The sequence below is a fragment of the Struthio camelus genome, chromosome 2, assembly GCF_040807025.1.
Source record: "Struthio camelus isolate bStrCam1 chromosome 2, bStrCam1.hap1, whole genome shotgun sequence".
NCBI lineage: Eukaryota > Metazoa > Chordata > Aves > Struthioniformes > Struthionidae > Struthio > Struthio camelus.
Genome location: NC_090943.1, coordinates 138,864 through 155,213, shown reverse-complemented (window position 1 = coordinate 155,213; position 16,350 = coordinate 138,864). Strand labels below are relative to the sequence as shown.

Below are 16,350 nucleotides of genomic sequence, written 5' to 3'. Positions count from 1 at the left end.
TCTACACCTACCTGAGCCTTTTCCATGCACCTGTAAGATCAAAGAGATTACCTGGGCTCCCATGTTCTACCCCTTTGCCCCCAGAGCTCTGTAGTCCCTCTTGATTTGCTCCAGGACTCCCTAGGCAATATTATTGTTGCCCATGCAGATGAGCAGCAAGGGCTGGATGAGCCTCAGCAGTCTCCCTGTGATACCTTGGATCAGGGTCCCCAGCTACTAACAAGCCTCCCCTTACAGCATATCTGGCTGGCAGATGAGTGCCTCCACCCCCTGCAGAAGAGAGTCTCCAGCCACTGTCATGTGCCTTTTTCTCTGGGGGTTAATGCATGTTTCAGACCCAGATGGCTCTAAAGCCTCTTATAGTAGATGGCGTTTGTTCCCCTTGACTGTTAGAGCGCTGCACTGATTCTGTAAATTCAGATCTAAGGGTGGAGAAGCAGCCCTTCTGCTGCCAGAAATTACAAGCTTCCAGGCTCCTCCATTGTGGGACACCATCCATCACTCCTTTGAGCATAGTCTCTAACTGTCCCTCCTTCCCCACAGCAGATGAACAGGAGCCTAATACTCCCTAATCAGTTGTCACTCCCTCCCCAAACTGCTGATCCTCAGCTTCCAAACACCTCTGTGGTAGGTCTATGCTCCAGAGCATTTGTGCCAGAAAGAATGGGGAAAAAATTGCGTGAGGGAGGGGAGAATGTGAAAAGAGAATCTGTGGTATCAGTGGTCAGGTGCGTGCTGCTTGCCTGCAACCCCAAGGAACTGCCTTTGCTTCTCCACAGCAACCTGAGAAATGTTTTATTAAGCTTGTAGGGCTGCTCCTCCACAGTTGCCCTGCAGGTCCTTCCTCTGCTGAGAACCTACACTGCATAACTTCTCATCACTTCACTGGTAAAGGCTGCCACACAGGGGCAGTAGGAAACTGCTCGGGGCACAGTCTCCGTGCTGCCCACAGCTTCACTGAGCAGCTCAAACACTTGACAGCAAAGCTCGGAAACATTGTAGGAATTCACCTCCTCCTCCTCCTCTTTTGTGCCTGTACTGCCGTCCAGCGCTACTGCCACCCTAAGGCCTCAAGCATTCAGAGAGCCCTTTGATTTTACAAACACGTTTTCTATTTAAAAACAGTGGAAGTGGGAGATGATGGAGTAGGGAGTGACACTGGCTTTGCCAACCAGCTTTCCTTTAAGTACAGATCAACACCTAGAGAAACCCTCTGAGAGGAAGGAATTAGTTTTACTGCAAGCGTGGTCAGTGAGAGTGGTTCAAAAGAGTTACCAGAACAATAGCAGGAAAGATGTCATTTTAAATTTTGATATCAGAACCAGCTATTGGGAATAATCTGACATATCAAAGTGCCTAAAATATGTTCTGAAAAACAGGAATGGGGAGAGCAGTTGATCTGTTTATCTGGGGGGAGGTGCTTATGTTTGTGTAAAACTCCTTATGATCTTAAAGATGCTGAAATGCTTCGGAGAAATGTTCCTCAGTCTCAGAAAGCATTGACTGTGTCTCCTCGGCAACAGGAAAGGCATGATCTGTTCCCATGGAAATATATTGTGAAGCGCTTTAGAGGGAAGACTCTGTTCAGGGCTTAACAGGGCAGGCACCAAGCTCTTTGTTGACCATACCTGAAGCGGAGGCTGTCTGTGCACCCAGGTGCTCCACTTCTGCAGCTGACAGGGAGGAGTGAGCTGTGAATAATGTGGTGTTGTAGTGTGCTGCTGTTCCTGGCTCCCTGTAAAACAGATTAATTGTGTGCTATTGTTCCTATCTAAGGAATTCCTTCTTCTGTCGCTAACTGCCTGCACTGAAGGCTTGGTTGCAGCTCTTCATAAGGAAAGCAATATTCTTGCTAGCCAGAGAGGCATCAGAGCTTCTGATACTAATTCTTTCAGAGGAGTAGACAGAACAAATTAAAAAAAAAAAAAAAGCTGTGTATACAGGGAGTCTATATCTCAGCAAACCTTTCTGGTATCTGAAGGATGAAATGGAGAGCCATGCAAAAGCAGTGGCAGATCTATTTGCACGACATCCACCAAATAAGAAACTAATAATACAGTAAGGAAAATATATATAATAGGCAAAATTAGGCCTAGTAGGGGCTAGAAGTAGGATCTAAACATAGTTTATTCTTTTTGGTTTTGTTTTAAATCTGAGGTGTGGGATGCAGAAGCATTAGTGGAGCAGTGATGATTTAAAAGTGAGGGACCGGGAAAATGATTTTAAAAGCAGTATTCTGTATGCATAGAAAGAAAAGGAAGGCATAGGTATAGGTATTATTGAGCAGGTCTGACTGTGCAGTGTGTTTGTTCTTTTGTTTATAAGTTTCTTTAGGAACAGCCTGCTTTTAATTCCACTGACTGTCTTCCTAGTCTTGCATCATGAGAGGGCAAATGGAAATACATTCATTATTCACCTTATTTATCTTTACGTTGTATCCCCTAATATATACCTTACAAGGTACAAAAAGCCTAGTATTTTCAATCTCTCCTCTTGAAGTGGCCTCTCTAACCCCGATTCTTTCTTTTCTGCATCTCTGTGCCCTTTAATTTTGCTCTACTTACAAAAAGACAGTAGCTAGCTCTGCACCATGTGTTTTCAGGTAATGGTATTATATGGCATTATGTCATGGGCTTGTTTCTGATGTCATTCTCCATTCTGTTGTTCCTCATGTGAACCTACTGCATGTTGAATGAACGTGTATTTGAGTTACTTGCAATGCTTAAGTTTTTTTGAGTAGAATCCTGGAATCACAGAATAGTTGATACCGGAAGAGACCTCTGGAGATCATCTAGTCCAAGCTCCCTGCTCAAAGCAGGGTCAACTAGAGCAGGTTGCTCAGTATCACATCCAGTCAAGTTTTAAATATCTCCAGGGATGGGATAAGTTGCTCACTGGGCAATGTGTTCCAGTGTCTGACCACCCCCACAGTAAAGAAGTTTTTTTTTTTTTTTAATGTTTAAGTGAGATTTTCTATATTTCAATTTGTGCTCGCTGCCTCTTGTCCTGTCGCTGGGTGCCACTGAGAAGAGTCGGGCTCTGTCTTCTTTATGTCCTCCCATCAGATATTTGTACGCATTGATAAGATTCCCACTGAGCCTTCTCTTCTCCAGGCTAAACAATCCCAGTTCTTTCAGCTGGGAGGTCCTGTCTGGTCCCTCATCCCATCAGCTCTCCTTGTATGATAGATGCTCCAGTCCCTTAATCCTCTTTGTGACCCTTTGCTGGACCCACTCCAGTATGTCCATGGCTTTCTTGTACTAGGGAGCCCAGCACTGGACGCAGCACTCCAGATGTGGTCTCACTAGCGCCGAGTAGAAGGGAAGGATCACCTCCCTTGACCTGCTGGCGATGTTCTTCCTAATGCAGCTCAGGATGCTGTTGGCCACCTTTGTCACAAGGGCACATTGCTGGCCTATGTTCACCTTTTTGTCCACCAGGACCTCCGGGGCTTTTTCTGCAAGGCTACTTTCAAGCTAATCAGCCCCCAGTGCATACTGCTGCATGGGGTTATTCCTCCCCAGGTGAAGGACTTTGCATTTTCCTTTGTTGAACTTCATGAAGCTCCTCTCTGCCCACTTCTGTAGCCTGTCAAGGTCCCTCTGATAGGCAACACGACCATCTGGCATGTCAAACACTCCTCCCAGTTTTGTATCATCTACAAACTTGCTTAGGGTGCATTGTGTCCCTTCAGCTAGGTCATTAATGAAGATATTAGATAGTACTGGACACAGTGTCGACCCCTGGGGTACTTCACTCATGAACGGCTCCAACTGGACGCTGTGGTGCTTATCAGAACTCTTTGAGCCCAGCAGTTCAGCCAGTTTTCAGTCCACCTCACTAGTCCATACTATCTAGTCCATACTTCATGAACTTGTCTGTGAGGCTGCTATGGGAGACAGTATCAAAAGCCTTACTAGAGTCAAGATAAGTAACATCCATTGCTATCCTCTCATCCACCAAGCCAGTGATCTCATCTTGGAGGGCTGTCGGGTTGATTAAGCACAATTTCCCCCTTGTAAATCCATGCTGACGACTCCCAATCACCTTCTTGTCCTTCATGTGCTTGGAAATGCTTTCCAGGAGGATTTACTTCATTCTTCCCAGGGATCAAGATGAGGATGAGCAGCCTGTAGTTCCCCAGATCCTCTCTCTTGTCCTTGAAGATAGGAGAGACATTTGCTTTTTTCCAGTCCTCAAGAACCTCTCCCAGTTGCCATGACCTTTCAAAGATAACTGAGAGCGGCTTCCCAATGACATCAGCTAGTATACATCCAGTTTGTTTGAATGTTCCCTAACTGGATCCTTTTCCACCAAGGATAGGTCTTCCTTCCTCCAGACTTTCCCATTGGTCTAAGGGACCTGGGTTTGCTGAAGACCGGTCTTACCAGCAATGATTGAGGCGAAAAAGGCATGGAGTACCTCAGCTTTTTCCATGCCCTGTTTCACCAAGTCCCCTTCCCCATTCAGCAGTGGACCCTGAAGTACTTGAAGAATCCTTTCTTGTTGACGTTCACATCCTTCACCAGATTCAATTCCAGATGGGCTTTGGCTTTCCTAACTCCATCCCTCCATGCTCAGACAGTGTCTATATTCTTCCTAGATCACCTGTCCCTGCTTCCACCTCTTGTAGGCTTCCTTTTTATGGTCAGGAACTCCTTGTTCATCCATGCAGGCCTCCTGCTGCCTTTGCTCGATTTCCTGGTCATCGGGATGGACCAATCTTGAACTTGGAGGAGGAGAGCTTTGAAAATCAACCAGCTTTCCTGGACCCCTCTTTTCTCCAGGGCCGTATCCCATGGGATTCTTCCCAGTAAATTCCCGAATAGGCCGAGTCTGTTCTCCTGAAGGGTTGTGATCCTGTTTTCTGCTTTGTTCCCTCATTTCATGATCCTGAACTCCACCGTCTCATGCTCCCTGCAACCAAAGCTGCCTCTGACCTTTGCATCCCTGGCCAGTTCTTCCTTGTTTGTAAGAATCGGGTCCAGCAGAGCATCTCTGCTCGTCAGCTCCTCATTCACCTGTGTTAGAATGTTGTCATCAATGCACTCCAGAAACCGCCTGGCTTGTTTGTGCCCTGCTGTGTTGTCCCTGCAGCAGATATCAGGTCAGTTCAAGTCCTCCATGAGGACCAGGGCCTGTGAACATGAGGCTTTTCTTCCAGTTCTCTGAAGAAGGCCTCGTCGTCTTCTTCCTCCTCACTGGGGGTTCTGTGGCAGACATCATTGTTGGTCTGCCTGCTACTCATGACCATAAACACTCAGCTGGTTCATCATCCGTCCTCAGGCAGAGTTCCAGGCATTCCAGCTGCCCTCTCCCATAAAGGGTAGCTCCTCCTCCTTGCCTTCCTGGCCTTGCCTTGCTGAAGAGCCTGTATCCATCCATCGCAGCACTTCCAGTCGTGTGAGCAGATCAACTACTTTAGAATTCAGTGTGTGTATTGGATGGGAAAGGAAACAGAGAGGATCCTCTCTACACAGTTAGTGCAGCTTTGTGGGAGGGGAGAGAAAAGGCCTGTCCATCTAGGAGCAGATGTTGCACTGTTGCTGTAGAAATCAAGAGAGTAAGTCACATCTTTATAAGCCTTAGGAGAGTGTCTTCTGTCCTCTAGCAAAATTAAGTGACTGAAAGAGCAGTCACTCTGAGTATGACTGACTCCTGGTCTTGTTCATGGTGTGTGTTTGGGTCCCTGCTGCAGCGAGGAGCCTAAGCATTTTTATTTTGTGAGTCTTTAACAAGATTATAAGTTGAAAGACTATTAACTTTGTTAGTTGTATGTGGTCCATTCTTCCCCAGCTGCCAGACAGAAAGGAGTTGTTTCCCGAGGGTGTTCCTTCGGGCTTCGTCTGCTTTGAAATATCAGAAAGCTGTGTCCCATAAGCATGCAAGAGTGTCCACAGAACCGGTTCTTTTACAGATAAATGGAGTTAACATATAATGGGGGAAAAAGGGAAAAGAAATGGTAAGCATAATGGTAAGGCCATAACAAGGGGGAGGGCCATAGGCCTGCAACTGATTCTTCATTAAATTATTTCTAATGAGGAACTGTGATTGTTGACTTACTTCTTGCAGCCCTGAGGCATGATAAACGCACAGCAAAGCTGCGGCAGGATGGGGTAAAACCAGCAAACGGAGAAGATGGATACATAAGAAGTGGGCACTTTCTTACTCCTTTATTCAGCATCTAAGACCGTTTCAGAGCAAATTTTTGTCAGCAGCATCCCAAGTGGATTTAATCAGAGTCAAAAAGTATTTCCAAAGTTCAGAAAAGGCAGAATTGCAGTGGTGAGATACGCAATGACAGGAGTTTGATTGCGGGAAGGAAGGATTGGCTGAAAAGGCAGAAGTAGGTGGAGAAACTGAAAAAAAAAAGCATTAGTTGGAGAGAAGGAAGTTGATGGAAAAATCCAAAAGGAAGCAGTGTTAGTTGAAGACAAAACCAGATTAAGTGGAAGAGCTGTTATTGATCAGACGAAGTAGCAAAGGAATCAGTTATGTTACAGGCAAACTTTTCTAAAGAGCATAATTTGACAAGCTTTTTCATGTTTGTAGGTTTTTTCTTCCATTGTTCTGCTCCCCATATTCCTTATGGCTGGAATATTAGTCCATTTAACTTCAGTTACTTAAACTTTTCACCAGTTTTTGTAACTTTTTAATGTTTGTTTACACTAGGTGAATATCCTACTCGAAATTTAATATCTGGGATATTAACTACCTAGGTTTAGGGACACATTTTTCTGATTTTCTTGGCATCCTTGCGTTGATAACTAACAATCTAGAAAGCCTTTCTCTCTATAATCTTAGCAGAGACTTAGGCCTTATTATTTGCCATCATATTTATAACCAGCAGTATCATATGTACATGTACTAGCTTGGGTGCAACATCTGAGCACTAGAGAGTCTCTCTCAGGAATGAAGCATACTGGTTTCCCAAGAGAGAGCAGGGTAGTCAAAATCCCCCACAAGTACATTGTTCCTATGGTTTCAAGTTGCAGGCTGGGTATAAATTGGTCAGAAAACAGGTGCTGAGGGTGGGGTGTGCAGAGCAGGAATTTGGTGGCTATTCAAAATAAGCATAGCTAGACAGCTGGTGTGCCAAGTCCACTGCCTGTCACCATGACTAGGGCTGTCTCTCTGCTACATTGTGCTTTTTCCATTTCCATCTGTTAACTTTGTTTGTAAACTGTAAAGGACAGTGACCATATTGTTTGTATCTGTACCACTTAGTACTGTTGGGCCCTAGAAGCAACTGAGTACCAAGAATGAGAAGGACAATGAAACATCACAGATAATCTGACATAGGGTACAGCACATACTCTTTTCTCTCTCACAGTGCACACACACACACACACACACACTCCCCGTGCCATTTGAGTTTTTCCAGTATATCCCTGTAAATTCTATTTATTTTGCAAAGCACTGAATGCCATAATGATTCAGCTTAGGTTTCTTCTAACCCCTACATATGTTTTGAGGTCCGTTTGTATTTAATAAGAAATTTGTGCCACCATTTATGTCCCTTGTCATTCAGACCTGGTTTTTCTGGGAACATATGCAGTATATTACTGTGCACACTTTATGACTTCACAACCCCATTGCCAAATGCAGTTTGTTGCCCTGAGCTGTGATCTGCCAACCTGCTGTGCCTGTACTATATGGTGAGAGAGATGAGGAGAGGAGCGACTGTATTGTGCTGGACGTCTGCTGCTTTTGCAATACTCTCTTGCTTGAGCAAGAGATCCTTAGTGGAAAGTGTGTTGTCCCACTTAAGCCTCAGTACTGTAATCACGTCTCTGTGACATGAGTTGCTGTGCCTGGCATTTCCGTATTTCTTTGATTTCATATATGGATTTATGTACTAGGAGAATGGAAAGCTGAAAAGATTAGAAAACTCTCTCGTCTGCTTCTACAGACATATTGCAACATAGACATTCCTTCACCTCAGGATTTATCTTCCACCGTCTGCTTGTGTTTTTCCAGCCTGTCTTATGTCTAACATTAGGGCCATTTGAACTTTTTCCTCTGTCCTCACTGGGTATGAAACTTCCCCAAAATCTTGTCATTTGAGGATTTAATCAATATGCCTTTTACTCCCCCCTTTTAGATCTTTAAGGAAGATGGTAAAAAAATCTAGATATAACACTTGTCCACGGAGTCCTTAATAGCCTCTTCCTTTCCACTGGCTTTTATCATTTGTAATCCCCTTTTGTTTATAACCTTTCAGCTAATATTTATTTTGCCTGGCATTGCATACAAATTATGTTCATGTTAAGAATTTCAGACATAAAATAACATTTTGCTAAATTGCATTTAAATTACATCTGTCATTTTCCCAGGGGCTGCCATTTTCAAAAAATTCTCTGATGTTCGCTCTAATTATATATTGTTTGAGATCAACGTTTACTTTTTGGGGGGCAATCTCTTTGCGATTGTTTTAATTACTCTGCAAAATAAAATCTTTTAAAAAGACACTTGGGCTTGTCTGGCAACACAGTTCTTCTGTGATCATCAGTATTACTTACTGGTCTCAGTTCCATTGTGCTCTACGTCTATTGTGCTTTTATTCACCTAATAATTGTTCTACTAGTTTAGCTGAAATGGGAGGTGGATTTATTAGCCTATGCCAAGGTTGCTCTGCTTTCCTTCTTTGGTTACGTGCTTTCTCCAGTCTCCTAGTGCTTTCTGCTAGTGCTTTCTCACTTCTTCCTTAGCTGTGTATATTAATATTTCCTTTAGTCAGTATTTACTTATTATTGATTTGCTCAAACTAAAGATCTTTGTCAAGCTGAATTTTCAGTAAGAACTGGATATAATCTTAGCATTATTAATATTAATCAAAATGGGCTTTCAGAAAATCTTTTTTCCTGATAAAGAAACAGGGAATCCCGTTGACTTTCCTACATTAGAGAAGAGTGAAGGTGCTCCAGGCACCTATATTAGTCTGATCCCAACTGCACGCGATACTGAAGAATGAACTTTGAAAGAGAAAATAATGGAACATGACCAGGACATAAATGGTAGATGGGATAAAAAGCAGCAGGAGTTTACTAATCAAATATCCTCCTTGGATAACTATTTTTTTAAACAAGGGAAACAGTAAATCTAATTTATCTAGACTTCAGTGAAGTCTTTGATACAGTGCTACCTGAAAATTTCATTGAGCTTCAGAAGACATACTAATAGAAGAAATGCAGGGCAGGTAAGGAACTCAGTAAAGAACACACAAAAACTATTCAGGATTTGTCTTGGTATTGATGTCATTTAATATTTTCATTAATGTCCATGGCACAAAAAAAGAGAAATGTAGTAATGAAATACTAATGATTCAAATTAGAGAGGTATCATTGAACCAGAAGAGAATAAGTTATCGTATGGAAAGGATGAGATGATTATGAAGACTAAACAAATAGAAATCAGGTGATATCTGGTGATACATAGCATATGGTCATGCGCTCAGGGACTCCTAACAAGAATCAGCACTGTAAGCTGGAGGCTTATCTATTGGCAGCAATTAAGGAGGAACAGACCAGTACATTAGTCCACTGCAGGAGAATCTGGGTTTATCACTCATATTGTGGAAGGCAATTGAGATCCTAGGAAAGTTTGGTAGAGACTTCTGCTGGTGAGAGAAGTATTAATGCCATTGTACGTGGCCTTCTAGAGAATATGGGCACAGTTCTGGTTACCCATGTTGTAGACAGGTTGACTGGACTGATGCAGAAAAGGCTGATGGAATGATAGGAGAAACAGGCATCCATTTTAAGTGACCAAAAACAGTTTCACTTGTTTAGTTAGCCTCAGAAAAGAAGGCCTGAGTGTGGGTATGACTGTTATCTGTAAATACTTCAAAACGTAAACCATCAGAAACAAAGAACTATTAAGGACAATGTTGGTAAAAGAATAAAAGGGAATAGCCACAGGAACAGAAAGATATTCAGTCATTCAAAGAACTCAGTTTTTTAGTAGGTGTCCCATAGGAATACAAGAGTTTAAAGTGATTTTTCCTACTAACTTCTTATAGTTGGCAGCTCTGCTCTGGCCCTTGCCTGGAAAAAGAGAGCAGGGGTAACCATGGGCTGCCTGTAGCGCTTTGCTTCTCTGCTAAGTGAAAGAGAGGAGCCATGCACAGATGTCACTGCACAACCAGTGGAAAGTGGGTTTGGTGAGGATGAAAGAGTGGTGGTAGAAGCATAGTGGGACCGGACAGCATACTGTGAGGTCACACAGGATTGTGCAGAGTTGGGTAAAACAAATATGGTTGATATGGTTGAAATATGGAAGTATGGAAATATGGTTGAATTGATGGCTCATCATTGTGCATCCTATAGTATTACATTATCTTTTTCTCCATTTTTTGACATTCCTGCTGTTGTCTTTGATTGCTTTTACAAATAATCAGGAAGTAAGATTGTAATTATCTCTGCACCTCTGTAGAAGAATGCTTGGAACCTTTGGAGATAGACGCAAATGCTTTTTTTGCCCACGTTTATTCTTTCTTGCCTTTGTTTCAAGTCTTCTTTCTTATGGTGTTTCTTCACTGCAGACAGATTTGAAAAATAGTTAGTAGAAAGGCCTAACATAAAAAGGTAGGTCTGAGACAATGATGTAAAGAGGGTAACTGAAGATATGTGAGTCGGGGAGAGAGTGGAAGGCCACAGTACAAAAGTTGTGTGATACTTGGGAAGTCTCAAAGGGGAACTAGCAGCAATTTGCATATTTAGATTCCTTATCGTCACATTGTTTTAGCAATCAGATGCTTATTCTTTTTCCAAACATAAAAATTTAAAGGACCATTTTTGGATCAGCTAAAACTTGTTTGAAGCAAATCAATGAAATGTGTCAGGAGAAACCACTCTAGCTAGAGAAAAGCCTTATTTTTGTCTCATGAAATTCCATACAGTTTCCATAGAAAAATAAGGCAGGAGCAACCTCCAGGAATCAGCTAGTCCATTGTCCTCTCCCAAGACGGAATCAATACCACCTACCTCACTCTGAACTGCTTGTCCAGATCACTCTGCTTGTCTGACCTGTTCTTAACGACCTTCCGTGATGGAGATTCCACATCCTTGCTGGGCAAGCTGTTCCAGAACATCTCTATTTTTCCTGCTGTACTCTTCTTCAATATCTAACCTAAATTTCCCTGGGTGCAATTTCAGCCCATTATTTCTTGTGCTATGGAGATGAAGAAGTTTTTTCCCTTATTTGCACCAGCCTTTTGGATATTTGAAGACTGTTGATTCCTCTTTCCTCTTCAGGCTTTACAGTTCTGACCACACTTACTGTTCTCTGAACCATCTTTATTCCCCACCACCAGCACATTTTCTTTGATGCACAGAACCCCAAACTGCAAATAGTCCAATCGAAATATTAACAGTTCTTATCACAGCAGTGCTAGTTCCTCAGCACTATTACAATTGAGCCATGACTGCTTGTGCCATGAAGAGGAGGAAGGATGGGAAAGAAGCAGAGATAGAATGAGAAGAGGAGAAAAAGAAGAATCTATAGTGTCATTGTCACTGCTTCTGCTGTAACCAAGGGGAAGAGAGAAGTGAGGCAGCATTCACCACTAATGCTCTTATGATTTGTCTGCTTATTTTGTGTGGGTGTAATAGTGTTGATTCACATTCAGCTTATGATCTGTTACGATCCCCAAATATTTTTCTCAAAAACTACTCTTTAGCCAGTCGCTCTCCATCTTATATTTATGTAGTTGATTATTCCTGCCTTGATGTGGAACCTTGCAGTATTTCTTATTGAATTATGCCTGGTTTTTCAGACTACTTCTCCAGCTTCTCAGGATTTTAATTTCAGTCCTCTCTCCTAGTACACCCCTACAATTCGCCCCCTAACTTTATGCTGCTAGCAAATTTAATAAGCCTGTTATCTTGTTTGTTATTGAGACTGTTAATGAGAATATTGAATAATTCTGAACTCAGGACCTAGTTGCTATTTCTTTCCCCTAGCCTTTTCTTTTTCTTGAAAAAACATTATTACAATAAGCAAAGGTTCAGCCTTGGGACATTTTCTGCCTGATTTTCAGTACTTTTTCTATGGCATATTACATCAGTTCTAAAACTGTAGAGAATATTTTACCTTTCAGTGGACAGAGCCCTATTGACTTGAGTGAAAATTGGATGAAAGAAACCATGCCTCTTTAGGACAACCAGCAGTTTTATCTACTTTGTTAATCACCTGTAGATCAGAAAATTGAAGGCAGTAACAAACATATCATCAAAAAACACCACCTTATCTTTTCAGCTTTTATAGCCTGATCACTATAGTTTAAAAATATTAAAAGCTTGAATAATAGCACAGAATTTTAAAAAAAGAAAAACAAAGCAAAAAAACAGGTTGGACAGAAGTGGCCTCCAGAGCCCCAAGAAGAGGTGCGGAGGGAGAATTTCAGGCTTTCCTTGAAATAAAATGAGTTAGGAATATAACACAAAGGGAGCCTGAAGGGAGGATGGAGGGATTGAGGGAGCTCCACAGTGTGCTCAACCTTTAAAAACTAGTAAAGGAATACAACTATTCTAGAGTCAGTCCCATGCTGCTGACGTGCTAGACTAGAAATGTCTAGGAGCTGCCCACATAGTTGTAGCAGTTGGGGAAGATACTTGGGTTGAACCAGGCACTTTTTAACATACTTACTTTCTACATTTTCTGAGAAAACATGTGGGGAAAATAGAAAAAAAAGAACAAATTTAAAACAAAAGTATTTAATTTACAAAGTCAAGCAGTTGTAATTTGGAGGAATTCATTCTTGCACTGTACCCCTCATCCTTTTGTGCACATGCATTATACACTAGTTTTTCTTAGAGCATTGTAGTGAGTGGAAGAATCACAGGAAATGGGTTTAATTCTCAGCTAGGTAAGGTTGGGCAAGTCACTTCCATTCATTTGTACCTTAGTTTCCATTTGCAAAAAAAAAGCGACAGTTATACTGACTTCTTTTCTGCAGCACCTTGAGAACTATCAAGTGCCAAGAGCCGAGTTTTATTATTACACGAGCATTTTTTTCTCCCTCAGGACTTCTACTTACTCTGTCTATGGCAACAGTGAATCTACCATCTCCTACTTTTCAAGTGTGGTTGACCTTGTTATCTGATGTTCTTTTAAGGAAATTTCTTCATGTAATTCCCGTGAAGAACATCCAGCTAGAACACAACTCATGTTGTACTGTATCGCACTGAAATTCAGTAACACTTCAGCATAAACCCTCCTGCTGCAGAATGCAGCAAAGACTCCTACTGAGGGAGATGGGGCAACTGTAGCTTGTTGCTACAAGCCGCAGCCGCAGCGCGCACCTCCTCCTCGCTCGGGCAGAGGCGCCTGCCGCGCCCGCGCCCGCAGCGGGAGCCGCCCGCGGGCTGCCGCCGCGCCCCGGCTCCGCCTTGCGCCGGGCTGGCGAGCGGCGAGCCCGGCTTCCGCGCCGGCAGGGAGCGCCCCGGGCCGGAGCGCGCTGCGGCGGCCGGGCCGGGCCGGGCCGGGCCGGGCCCGCGCGGCGCGGCGCGGCGCGGAAGGGGTTAAGGCCGCGCTGCCCGCCGCCCCCGCCCGCGCGTCCCCGCTAGGCCGCGGGCTGACCTTCACGGCGGCCGCGCCGAGCATGCGCGCCGCCGCGCCCGGGGCCCGCGGGCAGCCCGCCGCCCGCCGCCGGAGGCCCGGTTCGGCCCGGCCCGGCCCGGCCCGGCCCGGCGCGTCCGCTCGCCCGCCCGCCCGCCCGCTCGCTCGCGGCGCGCCTGGGGCCGCGGCTGGCGCGCGCCCTGCCCGTGCCGGGCGCGCCGTTGCCATTCGGTGCCGTCGGTGCTGGCGGAGGAGCGCGGGGGGACGCGAGGGGGGACTGCGCGCCGCGCCGCGGCCCGGAGCCGCGCCCGCCACGGCGGGGGGCTGGGGCGGCCGCCCGGGGCCAGGACCGTCCCGCTTCGCGGCGCCGGCAGCGCGGGCGGCGCCGGGCCGGGCCGGGCCGGGCCGGGCGGCCGCCGCGAGGCGAGGGCCCGGGGCCTGGCCGGGCCGCCGGGGCCGGGGAGCTCGCGCCGGGGTCTTCGGCCGCGCCGGAGCCGCTCGGAGGCCGTCAGCCCGCGTCCGGCAGTTGATGCCTAAAGCCTCCTGCGAGCCGTTCTGCGCTTAGGCATGTTTCAGCTGCTTGTTTGTACTGTTCTCTCAGAATCGGGACTGTAACCCAGTTCCCCTCCAGCAATGGCAATAGCAACACCTGCACAAAGACACGTGTCAGTAATCCCACTGCAGTGAAAGCTGCGGCACTCTAGCAAGCGCAGCAGCCAACAACTGCTGTGATCTCTAGGGAAGAAACAGCACATTGTGCTGGGAGCAGGGGAGAGGGCTCGCAAGACAGGAGCTAATGGCAGTGTGTGCTTTGGGGAACCAAAAGGCTGCAGAGACGCAGGCCCGTGCTGGCAGCGCACAGTGTGGTTCCAGATAAAGTGCGTTTGATTCAAGGCAGCCAGAAGCTCAGGAAGGGTTTTTGCACAGAATAAGGCCATGCTGCTTTACTGGGCGTATTCCTCGTGAACAGACTAGGCTGAGGGGGGAGTGGGAACAGGCAGCAATGCCTGCCGTCCCAAAATTCCTGTAATTCCCATGGGTATCCCCACAGAGTAGTGCTCAGTTTGGGGTCACCCTGAAAATCAGTGGAGGTCGTTGCCTTCGTCCCCACGTGCAGAGGGCTGTGTGATGTTCGCGGCTTGCTGTTCACTGCCAGCTGATTCTGTGTCTTCTCTGTGCTTGCTGTTAGTACTAGTTGAGGGCAGACATTTATTTATTTAATTGTTTCAGGTCTGACTCTCTTCTGTTCGTGGCCTTGCTAGAAAATTCATAGCCCCTAGACAAGAATTTCAAGCCGAGGAGTAAGATAAACCCCTCTCGCAGCCTGGCAACAGTCCTCTGTTGCTGTGGTAGGCCGACGGGAGCCATCAGGCCTGGCCAGCGCAGGCACGGAGGAGCTGTCAGCCGGCAGATCGCCGCCCGGGCCGCCGCCACCCGCTCTGCCATTACGGAGGAGCTGGCGCCGCTGCGCGGAATGGCCGCCGCTGCACCTCAAGCCCGGCCTGAGCCGGCAGCGGGGCAGCGCAGGGCCGGGGCCGACGCGCCCCGCTTTCACCCCCCCAGGCGCGGCGGCGGCGGCGGCTCCGCGGCCCCAGCAGGGTCCGAGACCAGGCGCCTTGTCGTGCGCGGGGCTTTGTGTGAGCGGCAGCAGCCAGCCCTGACGCGTAATGGCAGCCGTGGCGTTAGCAGTGTCGGAGTCGGTCAGCCACCTGGGGTCTCTCTGATGGCCCCGTCACGGCGGTATGGCAGCGGCCCGAGAGCGGGCCGAGGGGAGGCTGCGGGCGGGCAGGAGCGAAGCAGGCGCTGCGCCCCGCCGCCATGCTGCCCCCCGCCCCCTCCTCTGCTGCTCTCGCACTCTTTCTTTCCCCTCGCTCTCACACCACGTCCCTCCCTGTTCCCAGCTTTCTGCCTCCTGCTGTTTCTCTCTCTCGTCCAAAGGGGTTAGTTCTCAGTCTCATGTGCTGGAAACGCTGCCAGTGAATGTTTCTGTGTGCTGCCTGCCAGGTCTCTGGGGAAAAGGCCTGGAAATGCAGTGCAGGAGGAGCAGTGGGAGCAAGGGAAAACCATTGTTTCTCACTGCTTGCCTGCTGCATTTTCTAATGGGAAAAGTCTCTCCGTGAAGCACTGAGTTTATGTCATTGCTGAAGTTGCCCCCTCCCCCTTCCCCCTTGCCCCAGAATTTACCATCCCCTTGTGCTGAGGAGGAGAGGTTGCAGCGCTGCTACTAAAAAGCTGAGACGTGTTTTCAGTTTGCCTCCTGCTTATCTCTGGTGTTTGGACAGAGAGGTTTAAAAAGCTGGATTTTCTGTCCCTGCAGAGTAAACACACAGAACCCGGCAGCACAAACTATTTCTGGCTTATCAGTGGAGGAATGCAGCAGCTGAGGCTTAGCGCGAGTGGGCCGTCAGGAAGGCCCTGAAGGGGCCCCCTCCCCACTCCGCGCTATTAGAAGTGTGAGAGCCCAGCAGGACTCAGAGGGGAGAGTTGGAGAAAAAGGCAGAAAAGGGAAAGAAAGAGGAAGAGAGAGAGTGAGAGAGGCTGAGCAGACCCTGATGGCTACAGATGAAGTTACAGGAGGGGCTCGCAAAGCTACGAAAAGCAAACTTTTTGAGTTTCTGGTCCATGGGGTGGTGAGTCGGGAAAGTTAGTGAGCTGGCTGGCTCTGAATAGAGGGATGAGTGGAAACTGGAGGCTCTGTGCTGGGCTGGATTGGCTCCTGAAACGTGCTCTTGGGGCACTGGTAACTGCCTTGCCAGGAGAGCACCGGGGTCTGCAAAGCCCCCAGAATAT

General features: G+C 46.6%; 1 protein-coding gene across 12 annotated transcripts in view; it reads left to right on the top strand.

Annotated features, from left to right (window-relative positions):
* The window catches only part of SMARCD3 (SWI/SNF related BAF chromatin remodeling complex subunit D3), a 110,210-nt gene that overhangs the window by 24,838 nt on the left and 69,022 nt on the right, over window positions 1-16,350 (top strand). Inside the window, exon 1 of one of the 12 annotated variants that reach the window (XM_009670494.2) lies at window positions 13,996-14,125. The exons of 9 other annotated variants lie outside the window; for them this stretch is intronic. Coding sequence is in view for 1 of the 3 variants with exons in the window: in XM_009670492.2 (XP_009668787.1) it covers window positions 16,113-16,190 (78 nt within the window). In the remaining 2 variants the exon portion in view is untranslated. Of the gene's footprint in view, window positions 1-13,995; window positions 14,126-15,880; window positions 16,204-16,350 lie in introns of those variants that run through there. 2 more of the 12 variants (XM_009670492.2, XM_068933866.1) reach the window with 2 other exon arrangements.